Source organism: Carlito syrichta, unplaced genomic scaffold (genome assembly GCF_000164805.1).
Source record: "Carlito syrichta isolate Samal-C Ts95f unplaced genomic scaffold, Tarsius_syrichta-2.0.1 Scaffold302425, whole genome shotgun sequence".
NCBI lineage: Eukaryota > Metazoa > Chordata > Mammalia > Primates > Tarsiidae > Carlito > Carlito syrichta.
The window spans coordinates 235,164-251,614 of NW_007246521.1; the positions used below are offsets into that span (position 1 = coordinate 235,164).

Here is a 16,451-nt window from a genome sequence, read left to right on the forward strand (position 1 = left end):
AGCCCAGCAGGTCAAGGCTACGGAGGCCGTGAGCGTGCCACTGCACTCCAGCCTGGGCGATGGAGTGAGACTCGAACTCAAAAAAATACCCAAAAAACAAAACAGGAAACTCTGAATGTAACTAACATGCTGGCATGAAAATTCCCCCACAGTTGTCTTGCCCTCTGAAGCACTCACATCATGTCCTTGTTGTTAAAGAGCCACACGTTCACACAATGTCTTTTAATTATATGGCTTTGTCATGCTGCTGACATAAAACATATCTGTGAAAACAAGGATCAAATTCCCAAGTGTTTATCTGAAGGCAGAGTTAGCAAAAATTCAGAGCACATCGCTGTCATGTTCCCAACAGCTGATAAAAACCTACGAAAAAATCCATAGAAAAGGGACAGGTGTGTACCTCCAGGAGCACACAGGGTGATGGCTCTTAGGTCCTTCCTTCTTGGTTGGCAGTAGTAAAGTATCTTCCACTTTCCCCCCTGCAGAGCTGTACCCATGGCCACATATGTCACTAGCTATGAAGAGCCGTGGGGTGGTCCTGCAGGAGAGGAGGCACAAGACAGAAGAGCCAGAACTGGGGAGCGTCCAGGGCCACCCTCTAGCCCGTGGCTCTGGATTCCTTGCCAGTGATACTCTGCCCTGTGTGATCCTAGCATTCCTGGTCAAGCCACGAGATACTGCAGGGAAACAAAGTGCCTCCTCTGCGGTGCTGTAAGACTTTGGCTTTTCCTTGGACCCCTCAAGATGGGTGTTTTGTGGTTTTAGATATATGTCTTGCTGCACAGAGAACAGAGTATTCAGTGGGCAATGGGAGGGCAGAGATGTGGAGTGCAATGACCCTTGTAGGATGTGCTGCGATGTTTATTGTTAAAATGAACACATCTGAGTGATCATTCAAATGCTAGCCATAACATCTAGGACAATTAATGATGGGTGCCTATATAAGTGAAATACTAATTGCTGTAGGTACTGTCCCTCGATTTGGGTGTTTCTAGATAGAAACCATTTCATATGATCAGGAGAAATCACCAAACCCCGTGATTGAAACCAAGCCTGATGGTGGGAACCTTATGGCATAGGAAAAGGCCAACAGTTTTGGAGGTATCACACCCACGGTTCTACCTTTATTTTCTTTCTAGCTATTCTTTTTTTTTCATCTTTCTTGAGCATTATTTATCTTTTAAAATTCCACTTCTGTATTCAAAGCATAAATACTCAATGGCTTAGAAAGAGAAGAATTCTCGTGACCACCACTAAATTACAGTTTAAAGACTCAAAACTACATGGCCTAAAATCTATCTTCAAGTATCTTTTTGTGACTCCGAGGACGACAGTAGTACCTTATTGCACATGGACTCCTAAGAGGCTTTTCTTTAAGAGGGTGGAAGGGCTGGGTTGGGCGCAGGGCAGTGCACAGCCTGGAAGCCCGGCAGGACCACCTTGCCCTTGCGGTGCAGATCTGCCTGCGTGCCCGTGTTCAGACGCTGCACCAGAAGCTTCTCGTAGAGCAGTGGGTGGTACGCGCCCAGGGTGCAGGCTGCGTCGTAGTACAGCTCGTGGTAGTGGCAGAGCTCCGTCTGCCGCACCGACGGGATGTATTCGTACACGTGCACCTCTCTGCACATAGACATCATGATGAGGATTCCTGACATGGAAAAAAAAAGAAAATTAGAACCCCATGAATAATTCCAGATGGGGGGGGTCCTTTGTCCAGAGAGGTGGCATTGGGAAAGGCTTGGTGAGGAGGATTTATTTGCACTCGCTTTCTTGTTCTCTTTACATGGTGACCGTTGTCACGGCCATGAAGTGCTCGCCGTCGGTCTGTGGGTCCGTGGGGTGTGGGGACCGTGAAGGCGTGACACCGCATCTATTCACTCTTTCAGTTGATTGTCACAGGCCCGGGGATAAGAGATGAGAACAAAACAGGCCAGGCTCGATGGCTTAGCCTGCAATCCCAGCGCTTTGGGAGGCCGAGGTGAGTGCATTGCCTGGCCCGCGGGTTCGAGACCCGCCCGGGCAACTTGGGGAAACCTCATCTCTACAATAAATCAAAAAAAAAAAAAAAAGAGCCGGGTGTGGTAGTGTGCACCTGTAGTTCCAGCTCCTTGGAAGGCTGAGGCAGAAGGATCGCCGGAGCCCAGCAGGTCGAGGCTGCGGTTAAAAAAAGAAAAGAAAAGAAAAGAAAACAAAACAACAAAGTCACTGAACTTAAGGGGATCAGTCTAGTGAATGATCTGCAACCTACAAATGAGACGATCATGGATCCGCTCTGCACACATGTCCCATCTGGTTTGCGATGGTAGAACGGTTATGTTCCAAATCAACAAATGCTGTAAAAACTGGATTGTAAGATAGCTGCATGATGGCAAGTGGACTGTGAAACAGTTGCTTGAAAAGTTGTAAAATGAAAACCGCACAACGGAACTGCTACTATTCCCTAAAGAATCAATCTTGTTTGCATCACAAAAGTCCCAAACCAGAGAAGTCCTGTGTAAGAAACACAGGCAGAGGAGAAAGAAGGCTTTGTGTGTGTGTGTGCCTGGGAGATTCATAAGGACTGGCCGGAGGAGGTGGAGCCTGACACTCAAGGGGCTACCTAGAGGACAAGGGGGAGAAGGAAACGGGAAAGAACCAGAGACAGCGATGGCATCCTGTTTAGAATGTCAGAGCCATGAGGCGGTCTTGTGGCTGAGAATGAGACATGCTTCAAACAAAGAGAAGGTCATGCAGTTCAAGCTCTATGAAGCCAAGTTGTTTTCACAAGTGATGGTCAAAACTTCAAATCACCAGCCAGTCCCTCTCGTTTTCCTCCCAGGTCTCTCCGTTTCCCCCCCCTCTTCCTTGGCTGACTGACTGCCCAGCGTCTGCCCCTCCCTTGGGCCGGCCTATGATTCAGGTGTGGCCGATTTAGAACAAGGAAGCTGCACCTCCTTGGAAGTGCCAGGTATGGGCACCAGCATGGACACGTGCAATGCAGGCCATGCAGAAATCTCCATTTTGATTAGCAGTGGCCGCTCTATGGACATTTTTTTCTCTCCTGGATAGAAGCGTCTACAAAGAATGAACAGGGTGAATGAGAAAGCCACCTATCCAGAGAATTAAATTCTTTTACTTAGTCACTTGAAGCCTAAACAAAGTCTCTGGTGTGTATGTTCTCTGGAGGTGAAGCTTTCCCGGGGCCTGTGTCTGTGGCGGTTCATGCTTTGGAACCAGGGGCTGTGGACCGAGTTCCTGCATACTGCCCAGCACTGGGGGACTCTGCCACACCCGGGTGCGGCGTATGCAGTGCTGGCTGTGCTCAGGGGACTATCTGAAAGGGTGCACCCTTCACTTCGTGGACATCACTGACCAGTCTAGGTATTACAACATTTTTTTCCGCATGTGGCAGGGAAGTGGTCTTTTGCACAAAGACATCTTATGACCTATTCCAGGAACTACACCTAGAAATCATAGATCTCCACTACCAGAGCATTTCTAAAAGCCAATAACACCACGGCATCTGTAGGGACTGGAGTCAATCGTGTATGAGCCCCAACCTTTACAACTCTGGTTCTTACCCTGAATGGCTTGCAAAACCCAATCTTATGCCCAGAGAATTGTCTGTCATGTAGTTGGCCCTCTCCTAAAGCAGCAGTTCTCAAAATATAGCATGGGGGGGGGCGATTGTCCCAAGCAACTTGTTCAAATAAAGATTCCTGGGATTGTCCTCATTGCTAGAAATTTAGGTTCCAGACACTTCTCAAAAGAAGACATCCGAGCGGCCAACAGACACATGAAGAAATGTTCAACCTCACTAGTCATCAAGGAGATGCAGATTAAAACTACACTGAGATAGCACCTAACTCCAGTCAGAATGGCCATCATCAATAACTCAGAAAATAACAGATGCTGGAGAGGATGTGGCGAAAAGGGAAGACTTCTACACTGTTGGTGGGGATGTAAACTAGTGCAGCCTCTGTGGAAATCAGTGTGGCGATTCCTAAAAGCTCTAAAAATCGACCTTCTATATGACCTTGCAATCCCGCTACTGGAAATAAACCTGGAAGAACTCAAATCATTCTATAAAAAAAGATACCTGCACATGTATGTTTATCGCAGCCTTGTTCACAATAGCAAGAACCTGGAACCAACCATACTGTTCATCAAAAGAGGACTGGATTAAAAAAATGTGGCACATATACACAATGGAATATTACACAGCCATAAAAAACAACAAAATCATGAGTTTCGCAGCAACCTAGATGGAATTAGAGTTTATAATACTGAGTGATCTCTCACAGAAACAAAGATCTGAGTATCACATGTTTTCACTCAAAAGTGGACCTTGAACAACTACCGTAATACTATAAGAAAAGGATTGACAGTGGAGGGAAACTATGGGGGGAGTAGGGAGGGGAAGGGAGGTGGGATTAACGGTAGTCAATATATGTCCGGGGAAAGGGGGACACACCTCATCAACAAGGGTACCTGCACAATGAATATTTGTATACCTAACCCTTAACTGTACCCCACAATTTTAAAATAAAGAAATATATATTAAAAAAAGAAGAGATCTAGGTTCCACTGGTGACAGGTCCAGGCCTCTGGATTTTTAACAAGCATTCCTAAACTGTCTGTAGTGAAAGGCCATTTGATAAAAATTCCAATCTTTCACAGATCAATACTTTTGTAAAGTACAATAACGAAGAATTTCTAGAAAAAGGATCACCTATTTGGATGCCATGGGCATATGAAATTTCTAGAAAAGTGTCTGAATATTTTCAATGTCTATACTTGTTGTAGACCAATAACAAACCTTCCTAGATCTGTGCTGGTCTGCTGACCAGGCTAGGCTAACACACACGTTTTTTGGAAACTGCTGTGAGGGATCTCCAAGGTGTCTCGGTGGAAGCGATATTCTGCATGTTTGTAGCAAGAAAGAGAGGATACCGAGGCATCTTGCCAGGAAGCAGCGTTTATTCATGCCAGCACTGGCTCAGTATATTCACATCCAAAGGCTGAGCCCCAAACACAGGGAGGCGTTGTCTTATATACTATTTCTTTACATTGTAACCTCTTTGTCTCCCTCATAAGGTTACAGTTTGGCATTATTCATTTGATTGGATATTTTGTAGCTCAAGGCTGCTGTTAGCATTACATGTCACACACAGATTGATTTTACATAATTATGCCATGTGCATGTCCTGTTTACTGATTGTCTTCCAAGATCATTATTCTGATTGGATTCTGCCAAAAGTTTGAACATGTGGCCCGCCCAAGTGAAAAGCCTGCCAAAAGAGAAGCACAAAGAAGCAGGAAGCAACTTATTTTTCCTTTTCTTACTCCTGCATTTTCAGAAGGGACCCTACCTCATGTTGACAACTATTCTAGCGTTGAACTGCTACCCAGACCCAAGTAAGAAGAGTCTTGGGTAGTTTCACTACACATCCTTGCTATCTTCTCAGTCGCAAAGAGCTACAGATGCTTGAATCTGATTATTTTTTCTAGAAAGTTTTCCAAAGATGTTACCCTTGCTGCTAGTTAACTGTTATATCTTAAATCACATATCTGCTAAATATACAATACAGATTTTTGTCACATGACTAGGCAAAAAGCTATGCTTTCCATATATGTAAATAGATATGATCTTAGTATTTTATTATATAAGTCTTTTAAAATAATGTCTAGAGCTTCAGAAATAGAATTGGTCAGTTAGTTCGTGACAGTCCACAGTGAAAACCAATAGATGCTAAGAAAGACTGGGTGTTCATCCCACATTACCTGCACAGCTCTTCCTGATTTTTGATGATCAGGTAGAGATTTAGTAACCATAGTTCCCCCATGTCCTTTTGCAGTCTTGCAGGAACTTGTAGCTTCCTGTAACGGTGTGTGAACCATGGCCTAGAGCATTCTAAAATGTGCGTCGTTGGGAGCCGGCCATGGAGGCCCACCAAGCGTTAGGGATCAGGAAGGGCCGTTGACCCCGAGACCACGTTCGGGAGTTATTAACCCCATTTCCTCCCCCTTTCTACTCAGCACTAACCAGATTAAGCTCCTGTGAGCTCAAAACATAAAAACCCTGAGACCGGGACGAACACAAGCTAACTTTAGAAGCTCATTGCTCCCATTCTTCCACAAACTGCAGTTTTGGCTTCCACAAAACTTATAACTCAAACTTGTGTCACATCGAATAGCCTTAGTATTGGTCACAGGCTTCTGGGTCATGATCTTAGGATTTATTGAAGGTGCAAATTGTAGAATATAGTTTTAGAAGACAGCCATTTTGTTGAAAGAATGCGGCTGGTTTACTTGCAGGTAGCCCACTGTGAACTTTGGGCCGGGCCACATTCCAAACATTCTGGGATGGGCCACTTTTGTTTGTAAAGTAAATACTTAAGCTTCTACAGAATTGTTTAACTTGGCATAAATCAATCAGTTTAGGATGAAAAAGGTTTATAGAATATGTCAGTCACAGATTAGGTTATCCTTTGTTATGGGATTTTAAGATTATCATATGAAAAGGATGTAAAGGCAATCATTGATAAAAGACCCTTTGTAATTCCCAATAACACATACACATCGCTTCTGCACTAGACCGGAGTTCAGTCTCTTTCTTTCTCTCTCTCTCTTTCTCTCTTCTTCCCCCCAATCACCGACACCGTCTCCACCTTTGGGGTTCCCTGAACCCGGCTGGAGCTGGTCCCCGGCAGTACATAACGTAGCTGGGTGTGATAGCACGCGCCTGTAGTTCCAGCTACTTGAAAGGCTGAGGAGGAAGGATTGCCGGACCCCAGCAGGTCAACGCTGGGGTAGCCGTGAGTGTGCCACTGCACTCCAACCTGGGAGACAGAGTGAGACTCCAACTCAAAAATATAAAATAAAATAAGAAATAAAATGTACGTAACAGTAGAATCTGCCCTAAACGTTTCAGTGGCAACCAGCTAGAGTCCTGACATCAGAATTGGTATGAAAGCACCTTCAAGGGAGGAAAAAAAATTAAAAAAAAATTAATTTACAATTCACTGGGTTTACAGGCTCAGGCAATCCACTCACCTCAGCCTCCCAAAGTGCAGGATTATAGACTGAGCCACCGAGCCTGGCTTGCATTTTAATTTTCTTAAGGCTGTTATACATAAGTGTGAGTTTAGACTCAGATTCTGTCACAAAATACTGAAAAGCATAATTATTTAATATGGTCAAGTCTACCTGTCAGTTTTCCTGAGAATTGTAAACAGCGCTTAGCAGTGCACAAAAACCTGAAGAACAGATTTCCTCTTATTTTACAAAAAGACAGATGTAGATGTCAGTGTTTTGTGGCACACAGTAGCTCTTATGCAGACCAGAGTATGTGTGTTAGGGCAGGGGTTTCCAACTCCTAGGCCACGGACTGGTACTGGTCCATGGCCTGTTGGGAACTGGGCCACACAGCAGGAGGTGAGTGACCAAAGCTTCATCTGTATTTACAGCTGCTCCCCATCGCTTGCTTTGCCACCTGAACTCTGCCTCCTGTTAGATCAGCAGCAGCATTAGATTCTCATAGGAGTGCAAACCCTATTGTGAACGGTGCATACAAAGGATCTAGAAATAAAGTGCACAATAAATGTAAGGCGCTTGAATCATCCCAAAATCATCCCCTTCCCCTGGCCATGGAAAAATTGTCTTCAACAAAACTAGTCACGGGGCACGGTGGCTCAGGCCTATACTCCCAGTACTTTGAGAGACTGAGGTGCGAGGAGTGCTCAAGCCCACGGGTTCAAGGCCCAGCCTGGGTACCTCGGTGAGACCTCATCTCTACAATAAATCAAGAAAAATTAGCCAGGCACGGTGGCCCATGTAGTTCCAGCTACTTGGAAGGCTGAGGTGGAAGGACCGTCTGAGCCTGGCAGGCTGAGGCTGCGGTGGCTGTGAGCGTGCCACTGCCCTCCAGCCCGGGTGACAGAGTGAGACTCTGACTCAAAAAACACAAAGCAATACGAAACAAACCAACAAAAAATCCTCATCCCTGATGGCAAAAAAGGTTGGGGACTGCTGTTTTAGGGAACAGGGTGTGTGGAGAGTAGACACCGTAGGCTAGCAGGGTTGGGACAAGACGGGGGAAGAAGAGAGCCTTTAAGTACTGCTGGAGGCCTCTAGTTAAATCCAGCATTTACCAAGATGGCCACAGTGCTGTAATCATTAGGGACTGAGACTTTCTTAAAACAAACAAGCAAAAAATCCCACATTAAACCAAATGCAAGCTGGGCTCAGTGGCTCAGCCTGTAATCCCGCACCTTTGGGAGGCCGAGGTGAATAGATTGCCTGAGCCCGCGCGGGTTCGAGACCCACCTGGGCAACTTGGCGAGACCTCATCTCTGCAATAAATTGAAAAATTAGCCGGGTGTGGTAGCACACGCCTGTAATTCCGGCTACTTGGAAGGCTGAGGCGGAAGGATCGCCGCAGCTCATCAGGTCGAGGCTGCAGGGGGCCAAGAGTGGCCACTGCACTCAAGTCTGGGCGACAGAGTGAGACTCCAACTCAAAAAAAAAAAAAAGAAAAAAGAAAAAACCCAAATGCAAGAATTCACCTTCACCTTTCCATTTAAAAATAGGCAGCAAGGCCAGGCTGTCATCCCGGCACTTTGAGAGGCCGTGGCGAGTGGACTGCCCGAGCCCATGGGTTCGAGACCAGCCCAGGGAACTTGGAGAGACCTCGTCTGTATAATAAAGCAAAAATTAGCCAGGTGTGGCAGCATGCACCTATAGTTCTGGTTACTTGGAAGGCTGAGGCAGAAGGATTGCCAGAGCCCAGCAGGTTGATGCTGAGGTGGCTGTGAGCGTGCCACTGTACTCTAGTCTGGGCGATGGAGTGAGACACCAACTCAAAAAAAAAAAAAAAAAGACAGCAAGCCCATGACCATTTCTAGAATGATTTGAAGAAAGTCTCCTACATGTTATATTGAGAATAATATTTGTATATTGCCATCAGATCTCTTCTGCAATTGTCGTCCACAAATGACATAAATGCCAACAGCACAGGGCTCGCATATATTCTCTGAATAATCACCAATATGGTAGCGTGTCAGGAGGTTCCAACATAGCCCTAGGTTCAATGATTCTACAGGAAGACCTTCCACAATCCAGCATAGAGTTGTATTTATGACTACAGTTTATTATGGCTAAAGGACACAAAACAAAGCCAGCACGGGGAACGTGCATGGGAAAAGCCCAGGGGAAAGCGTGTGCAAACTTTGAGAGTCCTCCCCCAGGGGAGTTGCACAGAAACTTAATTTCTCCAGCAATAGAGTAACAACTGCTAGGGACTGAATGTGCCGCTCCCACCCACATTCACATGTTGAGACCCTAGTCCTCAACGTGATGGTTCTGGAGGTGAGGCTTTCGGGAGGTGACTAGATCGTAAGAGAGAAGCCCACATGGATGGGATTAGTGCCTTTACAAGAAGAGATACTGTAGCGATGATCTCTCTCTTTTTTTTTTTTGAGTTGGAGTCTCACTCTGTCGCCCAGACTGGAGTGCAATGGCCGCTCCGGGTCACTGCAGCCTCGACCTGCTGGGCTCCAGCGATCCTTCCGCCTCAGCCTTCCAAGTAGCTGGAACTACAGGCGCACGCTACAACACCCGGCTCATTTCTTTGATTTATTGTAGAGATGAGGTCTCGCCAAGTTGCCCAGGTGGGTCTCGAACCCGCGGGCTCAGGCAATCACTCACCTCAGCCTCCCAAAGCGTGGGATTACAGGCTGAGCCACCGAGCGCGGCTGCGATGATCTCTCTTTATGATGACACCAAGTGCGGACACAGCAAAAACTCAGCATGTGTGGACCAGAAAGAAAGGCTGTACCAGGAAGCCAATGGACCAGCCGCTGTCTTCCAACTTCCCAGCCTCTGGAACTGTGAGAGATACACTTGGTTGTTTAAGCTACCCCAGTCTTTGGCATTTGCTATAGCAATCAGAAACAACTGAGAAAACAACATATGTGAAATGCTGTCAATCAGGGAAGCTTGTTAGAGGCTTGGTGGTCAAGGCTTTTGTTGGGAACTGGCCATGTAAGGCCGTCTCTGCCTGGAATGTACTAAAATTCCAGACTCCAAGAAGGAAATGAAGTGTTCAGCATAAACCAAATGTCTTGCATAAACAGGACAGGTACAGAGAACCACTCTTATTAGTTCGACGGGTGGCAACATCCCCAAACTTCAAGTTCCCAGACACCAGCGAGAGGCCAAGCTTTCAAGTAGGACTTTCTAAGGATAAGCAATCAAGTTTGCCACATAAAGCCTTTTCTGCACAGGTACCATATTTACATAAATTCAAAGTATCATATCACTTCTTAATCATTTCACCATGCTAGACTGACATAGGAAATTCACATCTGGTCATGCTAAAAATGTTATTGATTTTTTTTTTTTTCATTTCCTCTCTTATGTCTGCTTAGGATTACCTAAAATGCAAGAAGAATACAAATCATCTAATGCTATGCAATTTAGTAAAGGACAACTTTTGCAAATCACTTAAGGAAGTTTTATGTTAAGTAATTTTGTTTATCATTAACAAAAATTAGCTACTTTCATCACTAGTAAAAGTTTTACTGCTTTCAACATGAAGCTGGACTTTTTGTTAGGCAGATGAATATTTGGACGCTTTTTAGTATATTTTTCCAAGCCAACCAAATGGGCATGTGGCCAGCTGTTTTAAATCTTTAAACAAAATTCAATTAATGTTAAATTTCTTACATAGCCAGCTTTGTACAAATAAGTCTATTATGAGGGATCAATTTGAAAAAAAGTTGATATTTGCAAGGCAATTATGATTCAAGGAGCATTCGTTGCCAAATTGCATGTTTTAAAATACTGTATTTTGCAAAATAATTATCAAACTAATTAAAAAGCATTTCTACTGGTCTTGATAGAATGCCATGTTATATGATTAAGTACAGTGAGCAGAATGGACACATATTAATTTGCACCAAAACTTGAATAAAAAGCAAACTTTAACCAGTGTTTGGATTATCACAAATGCTAAAGAAATGAAGTTTCCGTTATAAAGCTTTACTTGGCATGTGTAGATATAGTTGATATATCAGTGTCTAGCATTTAATCATTTATCATTTAGCAAAACTATCCTGCTTTTTAACTGGCAGAATATTTAAAATAACATTCAAAATAATTAAAAAGAACAGAATGTTCTCCTTGACGAAAATACTCTTTCATTAAAGCAAAAATGAGCTATGGATAAAAAACAGAACATAACACAAGTAACGGGAAAAATGTCAGCTTAAATCAATTTTAATAAACACTTGAACGTAATTCCTATGTGAGGTAAACTAGGAATTTCTGAGAATCAATAACAAAACACTGCAAAAACGTTCTTCTGTCTGTGGGGTGAGGTCAAAAGACTAAGTGTATGAAAGAGGCCAGGTTAATGAAAACCCAGCAGCTGTTTTGCGGCTTCTTCTTAAATTAAGGCGGGACATGGAAAACCAGGCGAGCCACACTTAAGATTTCTTAAAGAGAAAAAGTGACTTTCAGAATGGCATTCCCAGGGCAACCCCTTCGGGTCCCCTCCCACTGTGGGAGCTTTTCTGCCCTCAATAAATCCTGATTTCCCACTTTAAAAATAAAAAAATAAAAATAATAAAATAAAATGGCATTTGCAGAAAATATTTGTAATTAAAAGATGGTTTAGAAATTTGAACTTGATGTAATTTAAGAAGACTCTACCACATTAAACAAAATAATATCATGCAAGAATGATACTTGAAGATCTCTGTTTTAGCTCATTTATGCGAGACTCCGAAGCTGAGACACCCCGGGGAGCTAGGCTTGCCAACCCACCGAACCAGCAACACTCTCCAGGCTTGGCTTGGTAACACACATTCAGGATCCATTATTTACAGGAGAATGCAAAAAGTTCCTAATCAACAAAATTGTGAAACGTGCTATACAATCACAAATATAGATGTTAAGTGGCTTATTATTTTGCCTTACTATTCTGAGTTTGGATGATACATTGGAAAATTGGATCCCCAAATGCAATATAAAATGCAAAAAAAGAAAGTTATGACTTGTTTTTAGGCATATTATTCTTATGCACATATTAAATAGCTGAATTATATTGTTTACATCTGTGAATTTCCGAAATATTAGTTATAATATCAGTAATGGTTGACTTTAAAAAAGGGAGGGTGGAAGTGGTGGTTTCTGCAATAAAAATAGCAACTGTACATTATAAACGAGTTCCACATCTGTGTGTGTGTTGGACAGGACCCCTGAGTACAAGGCCTATGTACTGGTCAGTACTCATGCTCTGAGCCCCAGGTGGCGAGGCTGGTACCTCCAGGAGAGCCTGCATGCCCTGCAGCATGTAGGTGGCAAACCAGTCCAGCCATGCTTTATGATCCCAGTTGAGACCACTCACCATCTATAAAAATATGTTATTATGAGGGCAAAATGCAAGTGCGGGATTGCAAGTAAATTATTCCTTATCTTCAGTCAGGCTACACTACAGTAAAAATGACTTCATTGCACTGAATAACTAGATAAAATCTCCAGTATTCGACTGAGGATGAAAGAGAGAAATGCTCCTTGTACATGAGCAAGTAGCTCTCGATGGACTGAGCGTAAGGAAGCTAATGAGATGAAGAAGCTTGTTCCAGAGAACGAGTCCTTGTGGATCCACTAAATTACCCCAATCCATGTTACAGCCTTTTAATTTTAAAAATACATGTGCAGTCCAATAATAGGTGTACGAAATCTTTATTGCTTCTCTGGAGAAGGAGTTGATACATGTAATACAACTCCAATATATCTACTAGTGTACCTCTTTCTTGAATGGTGAGAACAAATATGGAGTCTGATTAGAAACTCAATGAGCTAATCCTTGGGAAAGTAATGTATCAGCTCTTATCAACAATCATCAAAATGTCATACCCTTTGCACTGGCACACTCATACTTCTGAGAATTTGTCTTCAGGAAATAGTTTAAAGGAAAGAAAAACCTATGTAGCCACATATAGACGATGCCATAGTATGTATTAGAACATAAATATAGTAATGACTCATCAATATCATTGCTTGATGACATCAAACACTCTGAATCTACCCATGTACTCACCAATTCCAGAAAGGCATCCATTATGATACACTTATGTGGTGTATAATTATATGGCCTTTGTAATATCCAAGAAAACAAAAGTCTACTTTCACCTTATTATAGAACTTCATGAAAGAACAGTTCTTTTCTTCTTGGAAGTAGAGTCTTATTTGACCTAGCATAAGTTTTAGATGAGGCACATCACAATAATAGTAAATAATAAGTATTAGTGATTGTGCTTTATTTTTTTTTTTTTTTGAGTTGTAGTCTCACTCTGTCGCCCAGACTGGAGTGCCGTGGCCGCTCCCGGCCACCGCAGCCTCGACCTGCTGGGCTCCGACGACCCTTCCGCCTCAGCCTTCCGAGTAGCCGGAATTACAGGCACGCGCTTCCACGCCCGGCTAACTTTTTGATTTTATTGTAGAGATGAGGTCTCGCCTGCCCAGGTGGGTCTCGAACCCGCGGGCTCAGGCAAGATAAATCAATGTTAAATGTGCTATCAGCATCTGCATTTTACAGATCAAAGAACTGGGGTTTAGAGATGTTAAGTAACTTGCCCAAGGTCATGCAGCTAGTTGAGTGGTGGCACCAATATCTGATTCTGGTCTCTGCAGAATCCAAAGTCTTAGGCACAGTGCACACATAAAGTGATATGCAAGAACAGTGGTCTTCCTTCTACATGTGACCAGTAAAATCAAAGGTAAGAGTCTATAAGACAGCAGCAATTACAATCCCCCATTTATTTGTTCATTTCTTCATTCATTCATTCACTAAACAAAGTCTTACTGATGTGGTGTCTCACACTGAGAGAGTCTCATTCATTACAACGATGCTCAATGCCAGGGTTTGGAAGAACACACACTAAAATAAAATCAGGATGGCTGTACCAGGAAGTGAGGTGCAGTTATTTGGTGTTTTAAGTTTAAATATTGAGTTATAATGTTGTTTTCTTTCTTTGTATGTAAGGCCTGCAAAGAGTTCTAGAAGATTCTTCAGAGAAGCTGCAAAGAAAAACTGATGAAGTGAGAGTCATTCTACACTTTAAGGTCTAGTAAAAACTTTTTACTCTTATCTACATGGGGATGTACGGCATTGTGCAAGAGAGGGGCTAAAAACAGTTAAAATTATTCCTTTTCAAAAATCAACCTGCAAGCTCTAAACCTGCTAGACATGGGACTGAGAAAACCAAACAGTCACAAGCCGCTTTCCTGGAAGTGCAAGATAGTCATGGATTCACCATCTTACCCCCCATCCTCTCTTTGTGAAGTTGTCGGTTTACAACCCCTGCTTGTCATGTATATCCTGGAAACAATTTGTTCTTTGAAAATCTGGTTATTCTAAATACAACTTTGCAAATTCCAAAGAAAAATGGATAGTCATGCAACCGGACCCCCTTCCCTTACCTGAACTAAGAGATAAAGCCCCTCTCCTCTTTCTCCGGGTTGCTCAGCCTTGGAGCATTAGCCCGCTGGGTCACATCGGCATCAATAAAACGCAACTTCCTAAGACAGCCTCGGTGTCACGGTCTCTCTGTTGTCCTGCAACAACATACCTGAAGCTCCTTTGCCTTACATATGTTAATAAAAGGGGATTCCTTAAAAAGTAATCAGGATCTTACTGACTTCCAAGTAATGACCATGCTACCAAAAGTTAAAAAAAAAAAAAATTGTCTAGTTCTTTTTAAATGTTTTGAAAATTAATGATCAATAATTAGTATGCAACTTTGAGTTAAGTTTTCATGTTTAATTGTAGTAAATATTCAACTCTTTAATAATGATTCTTCAGCATATTTTGTTAGGCAGAATTGCTCAATAATAATAGAAGTCTGATGTAAAAATATAAAAAACACGATTTAAATATAGTCATTTAGAAATTTGAGAGGACTATAGCTTCAGTATACATTATAGGTATTCAAACTTTTATAAAAATCTTATTAAAGTAGCTTGTAATGAAATCATAGTTTAATTTAATATTAAAATGTATGTTGTGTCAATATAACTGTTTATATATGCTTTATAATTCAGTTATAAGGAAAACATACAGTGTTATCTTCGATAAATTATGTATATGAATTGCAAACTTGTGAAATCAGATGTTTTTCTGACAATAAAATTACTTTTGGTAAATAAGCTCTTTTTTTTAAGTTTTATTCTCATTCTGTCGCCCAGGCTGAAGTGCAGCGTGCGTACTCACAGCTACCTCAGCCCCGACCTGCTGGGCTCCGGTGATCCTTCTACCTCAGCCTTCCAAGTAGCTGGAACTACAGGTGCGTGCTACTATGCCTGGCTGATTTTTAAAAAAAATTTATTGTAGAGACAAGGTCTTGTCAAGCTGCCCTGGCTGGCCTGGAAGCCCTGGGCTCAGGCAATCCTCTTGCCTCGGCCTCCCAAAGTGCTGGTATTACAGGCTTCAGTCACCATGCCTAGTCAGTAAATAATTTCTTAGAACTTGCTTTCTTCAAAGCTAGGTCAAGATGTTCTTAAAATCCTAAAACTTATTCTTTCTTTTTAAGCAGCAGAAGAAGCTCTATTATTTGCAGATAAAACAAGAAGAATGTATTTATTTGCAAACCAGGTGTTTCTGCCCAAATCTGATTTCACTAGAAAATCTGATTTACTTCTCAGTAGGAAATAATACCTAGATTCCGTAGAACCAAAGAAAAAGCTCAGCCCTACCTATGGGACACTGGGGTTGATGACAATTCTGGTGTCACAACATCTCCAGGCCCACAAACTAAGGAACACACAGACAGGTACACTGGGCAGAAATCACTCCTAGGCTCTTCTTCTTATGACTTCTCTTTTCCCAACAGGACACATACACACAAAGGCACACACACAGACAGAGACACACACACATACACACACACTACAGTTTATGGCTAGAACTATACCATAAACTGGGTTGCATATACACAACAGAAATCTATGTCCCACAGTTCTGGAGTCTGGAAAGTTCAGTATCAAGGTACCAGCAGATCCAATATCTCATGAGGGCCCACTTTCTGGTTCATTGATGAGCATCTTTTTGCTGTGTCCTCACGTGGAGGCAGGAGTGAAAGCACTGTCTGGGATCTCTTTTATAAGGGCACTAATCCAATTCATGAGGGCTGTTCTACCTTCATGACCTCATCACCTCCCGATGGTCCCATCTCCTAATACCATCGCCTTGTGGGATAGGATTTCAACATACAAATTTTAGGAGGAGAATCATTCCTTCCATTTCACAGAACCTTCTCCCCAAATGTTACTGAGAGAAGGCTTTCCTGAAATCAGTGAGAGTTGGGACTTTGCTTTCTGGTTTCCAAACTCATACTGTGCTCCTCAGTATATCCAAGAATTTGGGTCCCAACTTGACAGAAACATAAAAAAAAAATCCACTTCTAAGA

The 16,451-nt window shown here is 42.8% G+C and overlaps 1 protein-coding gene across 1 annotated transcript in view; it reads right to left on the reverse strand.

Moving 5' to 3' along the window:
• Positions 1-207: 207 nt before the first annotated feature.
• ST6GAL2 (ST6 beta-galactoside alpha-2,6-sialyltransferase 2) overlaps positions 208-16,451 on the reverse strand; it is a 34,165-nt gene continuing 17,921 nt past the window's right edge. The window contains 1 exon segment of the mRNA XM_021711633.1: positions 208-1,645. Coding sequence (XP_021567308.1) covers positions 1,374-1,645 — 272 coding nt within the window. The 3' untranslated portion in view covers positions 208-1,373.